This window comes from Rasamsonia byssochlamydoides, assembly GCF_041956645.1.
Source record: "Rasamsonia byssochlamydoides strain NRRL 3658 unplaced genomic scaffold VTN77scaffold_70, whole genome shotgun sequence".
Lineage (NCBI taxonomy): Eukaryota > Fungi > Ascomycota > Eurotiomycetes > Eurotiales > Trichocomaceae > Rasamsonia > Rasamsonia byssochlamydoides.
In genome coordinates, this window is record NW_027192453.1 from 395 (window position 1) to 13254 (window position 12860).

Below are 12860 nucleotides of genomic sequence, written 5' to 3' on the forward strand. Positions count from 1 at the left end.
TTCCGAGCCGGTCGCCCACACGTTGAAGTCCCCCACCGTCAACGGCGTCGCCGATCTGATCAAAGCCGGCAAAGCCACCCAGATCGTCGTCCTCACCGGTGCTGGCATCTCGACCTCGGCCGGCATCCCGGATTTCCGGTCGCCAGATACGAGCCTGTATGCTCAGCTGGAGAAGTTCCATCTCCCCTATCCCGAAGCCCCCTTCCACATCTCGTACTTCCGCCACACCCCAGAGCCGTTCTATGCCGTGGCCCGGCGGCGCAGCATCCGGGCAAGTACAAGCCCACGGTCGCGCACGCGTTCATCGCGCTGCTGGCGCGCAAACGCCTGCTCCATATGCTCGTCATGCAGAATATCGACGGCCTCGAGCGCAGGGCGGGAGTGCCTGAAGACAAAATCCTTGCGGCCCATGGCAGCTTGGCCAGTCAGCGCTGCATGGACTGCAAAACACCCTTTCCGGACGATTTAATGGCGAAGATAGTCCAGAGCGGCGATGTGCCCCACTGTCAGGATCCTCAATGCAACGGGATCGTGAAGCCGGATATTGTGCTCTTCGGAGAGCCTCTTCCGGCTAGTTTCAAGGCCCATGCTCCCAAGGCGATGGCTCAAGCGGACCTGGTGATTATCATGGGCACCAGCCTGTTGGTTCACCCCGTTGCGGGCTTGCCCGGTCTGGTCCGGGAGGGGGTCCCGCGAGTGCATGTGAATCGGGAGAAGGTGGGCAGCATTGGCAGAAGGCCAGACGATGTGTGTATCCTCGGAGATTGTGACGATGGCGTTCGTCAATTGGCAGATGCGTTAGGATGGAGAGAAGAGCTGGAAGTGTTGTGGAGAGAGGTAGGAGGCAGTAGCAAGGATGGAGAAGATGAAGCAGCTTCTTCAAAGGATGCAATAAGTCTGGAAAAGAAGATTGCAAAACTACCCGGCAAGGTGGATCGCAGTCTCAAGATTTCCAACGGCCACCGAAACTGGCTCGAGAGGCATCTGGAAAAGAAGCTCGCAGTGTCTGCTTCAAATCCGGACAGTTCCACCAAGCGCAAGGAAGAATCAAAAAAGTCGGACGAAGACCGACAGGGAGAAGAAGCGTGAAGCCCACGAAATCAGTCGATCTGCACCTTGTGTCGAAGAATTTTGGGCAATACAATGCAGAGGATATATATTGGACGTCAGTCCGCCTGGGAAATAGCTAATGAAAACTACCTATATGAGAAATACGGCAAAAAAAATGAACCCCACCATACACTAGGCATAGAGAAGAGGGATGGAGGTTAGTAATCTGGAACTACAAAATCAACTGCTGGCGCCTGCAGGAGAAAGGGAATATGTGCTGCGTCTCCGGGCCCTATGACCGTGTTTATACAGGATCAATGGAATCGGCATCACCACGACACTCAGAATCCCGAAAATGGTCAGTGTCAAGCCCACCCCGAGTCTGGTATATAATGGAACCGCCGCTTGAGCCATGGCTCCAGCAGAAACGTATCGGAGCATAAGGACGGCTGCCTGCGCGCTGGCCGTGTGGGACTCGAAGCTGTCGGTCACATACTGGAAGATTGAGATAGTGACGCAGATCACGCCGTAGGCAAACAGCGACGTCGATGCCAGCGGCGACCAGAACGATATCGAAGGGCGGGCCGTCCAACCCATCCAGAATAACGCTACCGGGATGGCGGGGGCACCGAGCACGGCCAGATAGAGGCTGATCTCCGGTTCCAGATGAGGGCGCTCTTGTTCAAGAGCTTCCACCATCTCTTTCCTGAGACGTCTCCAGGCAACGAGGACTGCAGGACCACAGAGCAAGACCCCAACGATGCTTGCTAGGAAAGATAATCCCACAAAGCCTGCAGACCAATGATAAATTCTCCCGAAAGTGAACGGGATCCCAGCAAAGAGCATATAGACGATGACATAGTTCAGGGCCATATATACACCAACCAGGGTGAGAAGCCCATCTTTGAACATGAAAAGAAACGGTCGGTACAGGGCATGTCTTAGCCGACGCCAAAAGGAGACCTTCTTGAGCTGAATTGGGGCTCGGTATCTTGAATCTCCTGTCAGCTTACGAAGCTGCTTTGCCTTCCACTGGAGCAAAATGGGACTGTACGTCTCTGGCTGAAACATCACTACGGCAATAAACGCAATGCCGGCAAACACCAGAGACGCCCAGTACGAAAGGCGCCTCCTCTTATAGTGTTCCACGAGGAAACCGTTAACGATTGACGCAAGCAGGGGGGCCATGAAGACGCTGCAGGTGTAGACCGGAAATATATAGCCACGCTCGAGCCGGGACCAAAGGTCAGCAATCGAACCGCTGGTGCAGACGCTCGACGCAGAGCCGACAAACGCGGCAAACCCGCGCAGCATGATCCTGATTCCACGGGTTGGTCCATATTCTGTTGCCAGGACGAACGACATATACATTGCTAGGGTGACAATGTACACCGGATTCCGTCCAAAGAACTCCGAGAAAGGTCCCGTTATCAGCGATCCGGCGCCCAGGCCGATTAAAAACATTCCTTGGTTCCCAGTCAGTGTCATGGAAAAGAAGAGGAAGAGAGGAGAAACCAGTTCGAATGATCAATACCGGTGAGCAGATATCTGGGTTCAAGCTGGGTCCCAACTCCTTGCGCTGCTTGCTCCAGGTGGGGTGAATCGATCACTGTCCCAAACTCGACAGCAGCTCCCGTGAGGGATACGATGAAGGTGCAGACCAGCCGTCTGGGCAATGTCCAGTTGTGCGGATCCATTGGATCGTCCTCGCCCTCGAACGACACCACCAGTATCTTGTCATCACCGCCAGGGATGTTGTTTGTTGCCATCTGTGTTGGTGGTACCTCCACCCCTGTCACCGTCAGACTGACCGTATTGCCCATTGCCTCCCGGGCGTTAATGGTGGAAACATTCCCCTCGATTTCGGTCTGAAAATCTACCTGGTCGATGTCTCCCCTGGGCTCCATGTCCAGGCGCACTGAATGCGGAGAGATGCGCAATGTCCTCGACCGGCCGACATTGCGACTTCTTCCTGTTCGTCCTTCCTCGCCTGGAGAAACGCCTCGATCTTGGCCATCCTCGCGACCATCGGGTTTGCTGGGCTTTTCCTGATCTTCTTGCACGATCTGGGCTTCCAGCTGTCTGCGAAAGCCACAATACTGGAGGTAAGACTGCATCGTGGGGCAATCGAGAGTCTTCGGCCGATCACAGGAAATTCCATTCATAGCTGAGAGCTGGGCATGTTGCATAGGTTAGCTATAGCTATTCCACATTTTTTTTTTGATTGCCGGATGACCGTTTCACGGGCGTTTCTCTTCAGGTTGAAAATCAGGCTCATATCGACCTGCTGGCAAGAAAACAAGGAAGCAAGTCCGCGAACGCTTCAGGAGATTCTGTCAACGGCATGACGTCGGGCCGCTGTAATCTCTGGTGAGGATGTCGACCATGCGGGGAAAACCGACATGGCAGTTTGTCAAGGGACTTTAGCATAATTTAATATGATGTAATCTTGTCGAAAATGGAAGAACCCACTGCACCATTTCGAGACAGAAATGTTGCAGTTTGATGTTGCTACACAAACAGTGCAAGCATCAAAGAAGGATGGGTGAGAATTGAGTATAAAGCAGCTTGAATCACATTGACTGGGTAATCTGTCAGAACTGCTTGCAGATTTTGATATGTCAGCCATGAAGAGTCGCTGCTTCCTAGATAGTCCATAGCTCCACACAATCAAGCCAGCAAGTATCCTTTCTCCTCCTTTGTCACATTCCCAGAAACAGTCTTCCAAACCTCTACAATGAGGGCCAGGCACCCGCGAGTGTGGAAGCAGATATGCCTTACTTTTGCATGGCCGTTCTGAACACTTATTTCCGGCACTCAGTTCGATGCCATGGTGCATTGTTACGCCAACAATGGCACGAGGCGACACCTTGTATCCCTAGAGTTTAAAAGGAATCGCAGGATTATCTGGGCAACCCAAAGAGACATTAATCAACTCGATCGGTGCTGCAGGAGCCTGTTGCGAGGGGCCCCCGGGAACGGCCTTCATCGATGCTGTGCTTTGCATCGGCACGATGGCGGCTCGGTGGAGGGGTTCAAGCCAACTCTCCTGTGCCCACACCGCAACAGTTGGATTTGCAGGACGCTGATGATCCCAATGTCCTTCCGCTGAGGCGGAGGTTCATAAACCTCACAAACAAGTACGGCCACTAAGTACGCCGGTTGTTAGGGTAAGAATAAGTTGGAGATGTATGGCCATAGCTTATAGCTAGCAAGCACAAAGCAAGATGCTATTGTGGGGTCCTCTTTTTTCTTGACTAATAACAAGTATCAGCCACAATAATGTTCAAAGTCCGGGTGTCTGACTGATGAGATTAACCAGCTGGAGCGATATTGCAAGATTCTGTTATGACATGCTCTACAGACGCATTCATCGACGCTCTCTTCTGCATTGGGACGAATGTGACATATGGAGGATTCGATGGATTCCAGATTTGTCAGTGTGCAAGAAGTGGAGGACAGGATACCGCTGGCCGTGATGGGCCTTCCACCAGAGAGTGTGTCGGGGTTATGCAGTTTTATAATTTGGTGCGTACTCTTTGCCTGCAGCCAAGCTACACCTGTGCAAGCGTCCGTTTAGAAGAGTGTGCATTTGAGGATATTGTACTGTACCTGGCATCAGGCTATCTATTACGTGTATTGAGTCGAGTAAAAGGACGGCCATCCTGACATCAGGAAAGAACAACAGATAAACACTGTGATGAGAACATCAGCCCATTTCATCCTCGCTATTCCTCATTCCTCTCAACTCTGCACGCACTGCTTGTGTTAGCAGGGTATTTTAAGATTAATAAACCTAGACTAGAGAAGAAAGAACGAATACACATGCACTATTTTTTTTACATGTCATCATGACCTACAGAGTCTCTTGCTATGACACCATCTGCGGTGTGTGCACGATCGGAATCACCGACGAGGAAGACGACAAGCTCTAACCGGTCGACGACTCTCATGGAGAGTTCCGCGGTATGCGAGGAGACCAGGACCGACTTGGCATGCTATGGCTCTGTTCATTCCCTTACCGAGTCAGTTAGTAGTGAGCTCCTTTCTGTCTTTCCTCTCCCCCGTCCCCCTCCCTTTTTTTTTTGACGGGAAAAGGGGGCAAAAAAAAAAGAAGATTGTTAACAAGTGAAAACGCCGGCTGACAGTATTGAGGGGTAAAAGTTCTCAAGGCTGACGATAAACAGCCATACCGCCTGTCCGGGATCGGTTGATTTGATCTCTGGGCTGAAGACTCTCCAGACGGGTCGCTGAAGTTCGAGGAGATGACAGTGGACGGCCAATGGCCCTATGACGATCCAGATGGAGATCTAGCAGATCTTGATGAGAACGAATATTCCTCAGCCCTAGAGGCTCTATTTGAGGAAGTCATGCAGAAAATCTACCCGCCTGCTTTTCTCGATGCCAAATACCAGAATTGCTATCCACAGGGCTTCCCCATCCATGCTTTCTGTTGGGATCTCCTCAAAGAGGCGGTTGGGCCTCAGCTGGAGGAGGGTGAGCTGGAGCTGGCAATCTAACGGATGTGCTCCAGAAGAGATGGACCTCAGAGGCACCTTTCTACTGACAGCACATACTGGTTAGATTAGAAATATCTCCAGGTGTTCTCTATACTCGAACGGCTCCCTGCCTATGCCTAAGTATAACAGAGGTCTCATTAATAGGTCTCATTAATATTCTTCTAATCTTCTAGGGTCCAGTGTCCATAAGCTTTACAAAACTCATATCTCTGTTTCTTAGCAGCATCAGTCAGGCCAGGCTTCTAGCTTGGTTTAACAAAACTTAACCCAAAATGCTTCAAAATTTGCAAGGCAGAGGCATAAGAAATACCAGCCTCATAAGCCAGATATTCGGCTGATTTCCCACGGCCAGCTCGATCATTAGTGACAGAATCCAGTATAGCTTGCTCCGTTTCTTGAGAGATCTCTTTTGGTCGGCCCGGATGAGGAGCATCTTCCACATATTCTGGTAGAATCCGTGGATTAGTATCTGGGTCAAATCCACGGTCCTTGGCTCGCTTTATAAGAATGCCTTTACATGATAAGGGTTGTATTGTGCATGATTTAGATCTGCAGCAAGCGTATGTTCAGCACCTAATCAAGACTATAAAGAATCCAATCAACTTTCTAGTTACAAAACTCCGTACAGAGTGGATGATGAGCAATGGTGTTCTAGCCAAAATGAAGAGATTATACCGAAGGACCCAATACATGGAGGAATTAGTGGAAATCTACCGGTTGAGATTTCGATACCACCATCATCAAGTAAACAACAGTCCAGTCTCGTAAAGAAATGACCGACTGCTTGTGAGGGCTGCTTAAAATGGAAGAAGAAGGTAAGCCGCTAAATTCATTCCCAAATGCATAGCCAACTGACAAACAGTGCGACGGAAACGGCCCATGTTCTACCTATGTGGCAAGGAAAATACAGTGCTGTCCAAGAAGACAAGCAGGTCATAAAATAACCTTTGGGTATTGCTTCAGTTCGCGCTACCTCTTAAGTAGTCTTGTACCTAAGTTGACCGAACCCTTTTTGTGATCAATATCTAAGTGTTCCCCACCGATCGGTTCTCGAAGAAGTGGCTGGCCAAGGGAAGTCCAAGCCTCCCTACCTACACCAGTATCAAAGACTACGTCAGAGCTGAGTAGCGTGTAGATAGTATGGCCAACGCCTCAACGGTCACTCAGAATGCCAGTCAGGAACTCAGTGCAGAGTGAGCTACAAGAAGTGCTGGATGTCTCTTAGAGCTTTGATACAAGATAAAATAAGAAAGGAATATTTATAGGTCTGAATTGATGAAATGAATCACAGGTCTTCTCAGTACAACAACATTTAACTACAAGTGACAATGCCCAATTAGGTATCCAGGTAAATGCCGGAAAATTGTCAGATTAATCATGCATCTGCATTGCCAAAGGCCTCTAATTCTTCAGGTGCGTGATTTGAAACTTGATAGTTTGACACAATGCCCCAGTAGCTCCTGCAGGTAGGATCTGGTAGGGTAAAAAAGGAGTACAAGACCTGCACTGACGGCTTTGTCCACTTAGTATATGTTTATCTATGAATGAAAGACCTTTTCCAGCAATGCGTTGATATTTGACGACCAGCACTCTAGGTCCGAACTTGCCTTGTTGGGGCCCACTTGGGATAGAGAACTTCTGGGACACAAAGCAAGAGCAGTGCAGCCTAGGTTGGGGCTATCTAGAAGATACGAATGATGTCCCTTGTTTTTGAATACCACCAAGCAATAGCCTGAGAGATGGTCAGTAGATCTCTTCCGTGTGATATAACTCATTAAGGACGTACTGCAGATTCACTGATTTCGTACAAATCACCTCGTTCCCTAAGACGTACCGTATTATCTGTTTCAAAATTGATGTTTTCTCGTTGTCCGTCCTTTTTATCTTTTCTGTACACGAGCCATATTCGACGGATTGTCGCACCATTTGTGCTCTTCATATCCAAAGTTTCTCTGTCTGTCAGGCTGAAGGGACTGGCAGAGCATAAATAACTGATCAGGATGGATTTCTCTCATTGCAACCTCCTGCAATAAGCGGAGACAGGACAAATGAAGAAGAAAAGCATTTGTAGGCATAAATTGGCACAGCAGAGTTGAAAACTTTGATCTGTGTGGTAATTGATCGGTCAGAGGCTGTCAGGCTTCCAATTTCTGCAAACAGGGGCCTTCTTTTCAAGAGCAGATTGCCAATGCAAGCACTGTTGTTCTTCTAAAAGACTAAGGAGAAATTTTGGTCAGTGTTCAACTGATCTCAAGAGATGTCATTAAATACCAGCACAGAATTCTCTTGTCCATTTCTCCTCGCCTATACCGCCAGAACAAAGCATGCACTGAAGCATAGCCTTCACCGAATCCGTCATTTGGTGTATGGGTAAAGCAAAGTGTCTCCAAGCTATTGGTTCTCAAACGGCGAGGCACTAACCAAGTTAGCGGAATATCATTAAAATGTGCAGCCCGGTAAGGAGAAATACATAGCTTTCATATGTCTTAGCAGGCACAAGGTGTAGCTGTTTCCAAGAGACAAGTCAGGCTCCCTAATCTGGTGGCACGAGCTCGACCAACTTATATCTCTTTCCAAAATGTATCTTCTCAATGATCATAAAATGGTCGTTTCCATGTCTCCTTGCTGCCTTGTTTCTGCCTTATCTCTGTTTCACCTTGATCCGCTGAGCTGGTCGGCGCCCCTCTTCGTTGGTTCGTAACACCAAGCTCCCAGAATCTCTCTCCAGCACGTAGGACACCGAATATGCTCCCGCATTGACTTGACAAGACATTCATCATGGAATGTGTGATCGCAGCTTAGATAGAGCTTCTGGCAATTATCGACTCCCTTGAAGCAAACTCCGCACTTTTTATAATCCTCTTCTCCAAAACCGAGACCTTTATTTTCATATGTCTCTCTGAGGCGAATGAAAGATTGGTCATGATTTTCTGTCATAGAGCGGCCAACATCCGGCTGTTGAGGCAGTTGTTTAAGCATGCTCTTGATGACATCAACTCTCGCAGGCTTAACAGCATAACAGAAGATTTCGTCCAAGAAATCGATGAATTCTGGCCCATGGACGTGCAAAGACAAGTGCCGGATGAGCAATTCAAGCACTTCACTATGGCCGCAGCCCGCAGCTAGGCTTGCTGCTTCTACCAAGCATCTGATGTCATCCATGCCACATGCTTCGTTGAAAATTTTGCGGACAATGGATTCGGTACCTTCAAGGTTGTTGTAATAGGCAAACTGTGGCAGGGCACAGCGAAAATCATGTATATCGGCACGATCCAGAAAAATAGGCATTGTTTTCTCAACCATCCCGGATAATTTGGAACGAGCGAAGTTGAACAAAGCCCATCGCAGTGTATTGTTAGATGCAATAGGAAGTAACTGTTCCAAGATCACATCAATAGCATCAATGCGATTGACTTTGACTGTGGCTGATGTGGCGGCCGCGTGATTGTCCAATAATCCGTAGTCCGCAGTCCAAGTAATCACTGCAGCGAAATCAGACATTTTCGGATGCTCGAAAATAAACCAGTATACCTTTCTTGACTTTTTAGTCACTCCGAGTCTGCAGTTCTCATCGACAATTTTTATTTACATGCGTGATCCTTTTCAGCTACGCATCGGAAGCTTTTGACTGAATGCGTCATAGCCTTCTTCCGTCGTCTCGGGCGCGTTTGGCATAGACAGCCGTCACTGCCCAGGAGATTCTCTGACATTGGATGTCACTTGATCGGTCCCGACTATCTTGTGGAAGAGGAAACGCTACCATTTTACGAACATGATCAGTATTATCCAGTTCGCATAGGTGAGGTTTTCAAATCGAGATACCAAGTTGTCGGGAAACTGGGCTATGGAGCCTATTCAACGGTGTGGCTCTGTCGTGATTTGAGGTAGACAGATGAACCCATATTTGAGATTCAGGAAGTCAACGACTCACGCTTCACAGCGAACACAAATACGCAGCTTTGAAAGTCTCCACACAACTGCGAAAGTTCCCTTTGAAAAGACGCAGAGAGCTTGTTGTCTATGAACACCTTAGGAAGATCAGATCGTCGCACCCAGGCCAACCTTACATTCGTGAGCTTTATGATTCCTTCGAGATCTCCGGCCCGCACGGTTGTCATCAATGTCTGGTCCAACCACCGATGCATCTAAGCATTCTTGACATGCTGGAATCGCATTCCGAGCCTTTCAATGCACCTCTTCTGAGGCTGATGTTGAAACATCTCCTTGCCGCTCTGGACTTTCTACATACAGAAGCCGGTGTTGTTCACACTGGTAGTAATTTCTCCATATGCATAATTCTGAGTCCAATTGATTATTGACTTTATTTCTCAGATTTGAAGGCGGGTAGTTTGATGCTCATTATTGCGGATAATTCTATGCTGGAGGATTTTGAAAAGGCCGAGTTGGAAAACCCAAGTCCAAGAAAGATCATAGACGAGACGCGAACCATCTATACATCTCGCAGCTTTGGCAAGCCAAAAAATGGCAGGTGGGGTTATCCAGTTTAGTGCGATTTTGGGGAGGCTAGAATTGGGAGAGTGCAACAGACAGATACAACCGCATGTCTACAGGGCTCCTGAAGTGACATTTGAGATGCCTTGGGGTCCTCCCGTCGATATATGGAATCTCGCTACTCTGGTAATGTTTCGCTAAAATGAATTCTGCTCACCATCTCATGGATGAGGAAGGGCAACTATGATCCGTTCAAGCACATGGCGCAGATAACAGGTTTTCTAGGGCTTACCCCAAAGGAATTCATGCGACGGAGCGAGACTACTTCACAGTGTTTCGATGTTGACGGTGAGTTAGTTGCTATCACCACAGCCGTCTACGTTCCTTTGCATCAGGCCTTACTTATTCAATTTCGTTCAGGTCGCTGGAAGGCAGAGGAGCATGCCAGAATTCCCACGACCTCATTAGAGGAAGTAGAGACGCGTCTGGAAGGCAGGGATAAGGACCTATTTCTTCAATTTAAACGGTCAATGCTGAAATGGCTTCCCGAGGAGCGAAAGACTGCGAGGGAGCTCTTGGACGATCCCTGGTTGAATGAGCGAATGGAATGAGCGTCAACAGCAAACCTACATGTACCGAGCCATACATGGAGTTTCATCAAACCGCCCTACTCAAGCCTCTTCCAACCCTCATGTTAGCTAACGTAAGACTGTCGACAGCACTCGAATAACTGCAAGAAATCCCGATAGTCATCATAGTCCACCAAGCGACCAATATCGCCAGCAAGAACCAATTGCGAAGAGGAAACAGGAATTTTAAAGGAGGAATACTGTCGGTTAACTTCGAGGTGGAGATCGGATAAAATTTGGAAGGAGATTTGAGGATCTGTTTAGAAGGGATCGGATTATCCGCACCACCATGATGCTGCATCTCCAGGATGAGTTCTGATCATCGAAAAGGCCAAGGCAAGGCATGCAAACTTGTTGGGACTCTTGAGCGATTGATCCTGATTACCTCTGTTTTGAGATCTGATGTACTGTACAGTACTGTACGAGTCAGATAACCTACGCTGAAGAGATAAATAGGTACACTAAATTTAAGAGTCCTCTGGAAAGAAGCCAGTGCCTGCTTATTGCATCCTACGATCGCCAATTGATCTTTTCCTCAAAAAATCAAAAAAAATTCTCTCTTTGGTAGATCAGGCTGCATGATTTTTTGGACTTCAGTACGGAGTATGTATTCAAATCCACAACCAAAGCTGTAGATGAAGACCCAGTAGGCTCTCCCCACTTTCGAATGAACACGTCATCCAGTTCAGCTACCCGCCAATGATATTGCGTCGGACACAGCACCTTATCTACTTTGGAACAGGAAAATCGTTGTTCCTGGGTGCACTTGGTGTGGCTGAGCTAAGGCCCATCTGGGTCAGGATCCAACCAGCGGCGGTCGTCCAGGGGGCTGTGGGGTACAAAGTTCAGGGTGGTGACATGGCGCGACAGTCGTGCGATGCCGGGTGAGTCAATGCCTCAGGCCTCACCCGTTGCTCACACACTCACCCAGACTCACCCTTGGTCGCGCGAGCGTAAAGCGGCATCACCCGCTAACTCACCCGGACGGCACCCAGGCGAGAATTGGCCGCCCATAAGCCACACGCCGGCTGGTTAGTAGTTGGGTGGGTGACCACCAGCGAAAATCCCAGCTGTTGTATGTAGCCTCTTCATGTTGTTTTTTTTTTAATTTGTAATTTATTCGCCCACACATTAATATTCTATGCAAGCAACGCAAGCAAGCTAGGTAATCGGTTGGTTTGTTCGTGACTGGGGAATAATATAATTAGTATCCCCTATCTACCTAGTATCTATCTATTACCTACGTAAGTACTCTGTACAGTACTAACATATAAGAATCGATAGCTCCATCTGGACAGACAGCAACCCATCCATTTTCTAGGACAAACTACCTAGGGTGAAGGGTATCTCATGAGAGGATCTTATGGTCGCTTCTCTTGCTGATTCTCGTAATTTCAGCGGCATGTCTCCCTGCATCAGCATTCTCTGATGATGTGGATGGTGTGTTGCTGATGGGGTAGGAGGGAAAAAGTTTTCCCTCCACTTGCTTTTACTAAAAAATATGAAAGTCAAGACCTTACATAGCAGGAAAGTAAAGACCTGTTGCAGATTCGGCCAAAAAGGGTACTCTGTGGCCCGCCAACAAGAGAAAACAATATAAAAGAGAAGAAGATGATGAAGAAATAAAAAGCAGTCCTCTAAAATTAGTCTTCTTGCATGGTGCCATGAGGTTCATGCGTATGTTCTGGACGAGCTCTAACAGGCTCTTGTCATCCTCCTTTGCTAATATAGCGATGAGATTTTGCTGGCCGTCCGGGGGCAGGCGATCAAGGAAATGATCGAGAATTTTGTCAGTTCTGTCATTTTCGGCTGAAGAGCTCGAAGGTTTGGGTTCCCCAGCCTTTTTTGACATCTTCTGCCTGAAGACGCTTCTTCAAGTGAGAATTGAGAGCTGCCCGCGCAGAGGCCTGCCCTTGCGATTGGGCCCTGTTTGACGATGACAGAGCGGAGGTTGTAAGTGTGTGGATGATAAAGATGAGTTGCAGTTAATACCTGGTAGATAGTTCGGTAGCCCTGACCCTAAGCCCTAAGCCCTGAGATGGCCACTGGCCAATCATCTCCGAGGTGTTTCTCCGCAACAGCTCCGAAGGCTTGAATCCGACTTCCGGGCGGGCATCCCTTGCAGATCCTCCGCCAGACCCTGCATCTCTACTCCGTACTTCCACTCTGAGGCCTTTTCAACACCTTCTCCGATCAGAAGCATCTTCTC

General features: G+C 48.5%; 6 protein-coding genes across 6 annotated transcripts; 4 read left to right on the top strand and 2 right to left on the bottom strand.

Annotated features, from left to right (window-relative positions):
- Window positions 1-336: 336 nt before the first annotated feature.
- On the top strand, window positions 337-1089 carry VTN77DRAFT_8319 (uncharacterized protein; the record flags this gene model as incomplete). The annotated part of the gene is made up of 1 exon (XM_069424804.1): window positions 337-1089. One exon carries the CDS (start codon window positions 337-339, stop codon window positions 1087-1089), a length of 753 nt encoding a protein of 250 aa, XP_069274733.1.
- A 201-nt stretch (window positions 1090-1290) lies between these two features.
- On the bottom strand, window positions 1291-3167 carry VTN77DRAFT_8320 (uncharacterized protein; the record flags this gene model as incomplete). The annotated part of the gene is made up of 2 exons (XM_069424806.1): window positions 1291-2516; window positions 2585-3167. 2 exons carry the CDS (start codon window positions 3165-3167, stop codon window positions 1291-1293), a joined length of 1809 nt encoding a protein of 602 aa, XP_069274734.1.
- Window positions 3168-4923: 1756 nt separating this feature from the next.
- Window positions 4924-5570, top strand: VTN77DRAFT_8321 (uncharacterized protein; the record flags this gene model as incomplete). Its single annotated transcript, XM_069424807.1, has 3 exons — window positions 4924-5016; window positions 5238-5259; window positions 5293-5570. 3 exons carry the CDS (start codon window positions 4924-4926, stop codon window positions 5568-5570), a joined length of 393 nt encoding a protein of 130 aa, XP_069274735.1.
- Window positions 5571-8222: 2652 nt separating this feature from the next.
- VTN77DRAFT_8322 (uncharacterized protein) lies at window positions 8223-9071 on the bottom strand (the record flags this gene model as incomplete). The annotated part of the gene is made up of 1 exon (XM_069424808.1): window positions 8223-9071. One exon carries the CDS (start codon window positions 9069-9071, stop codon window positions 8223-8225), a length of 849 nt encoding a protein of 282 aa, XP_069274736.1.
- A 1178-nt stretch (window positions 9072-10249) lies between these two features.
- Window positions 10250-10633, top strand: VTN77DRAFT_8323 (uncharacterized protein; the record flags this gene model as incomplete). Its single annotated transcript, XM_069424809.1, has 2 exons — window positions 10250-10370; window positions 10443-10633. The coding sequence occupies 2 exons, from the start codon at window positions 10250-10252 to the stop codon at window positions 10631-10633; spliced, it is 312 nt and encodes a 103-aa protein (XP_069274737.1).
- Window positions 10634-11350: 717 nt separating this feature from the next.
- Window positions 11351-11667, top strand: VTN77DRAFT_8324 (uncharacterized protein; the record flags this gene model as incomplete). Its single annotated transcript, XM_069424810.1, has 2 exons — window positions 11351-11535; window positions 11583-11667. The coding sequence occupies 2 exons, from the start codon at window positions 11351-11353 to the stop codon at window positions 11665-11667; spliced, it is 270 nt and encodes an 89-aa protein (XP_069274738.1).
- Between the last annotated feature and the right edge of the window lie 1193 nt (window positions 11668-12860).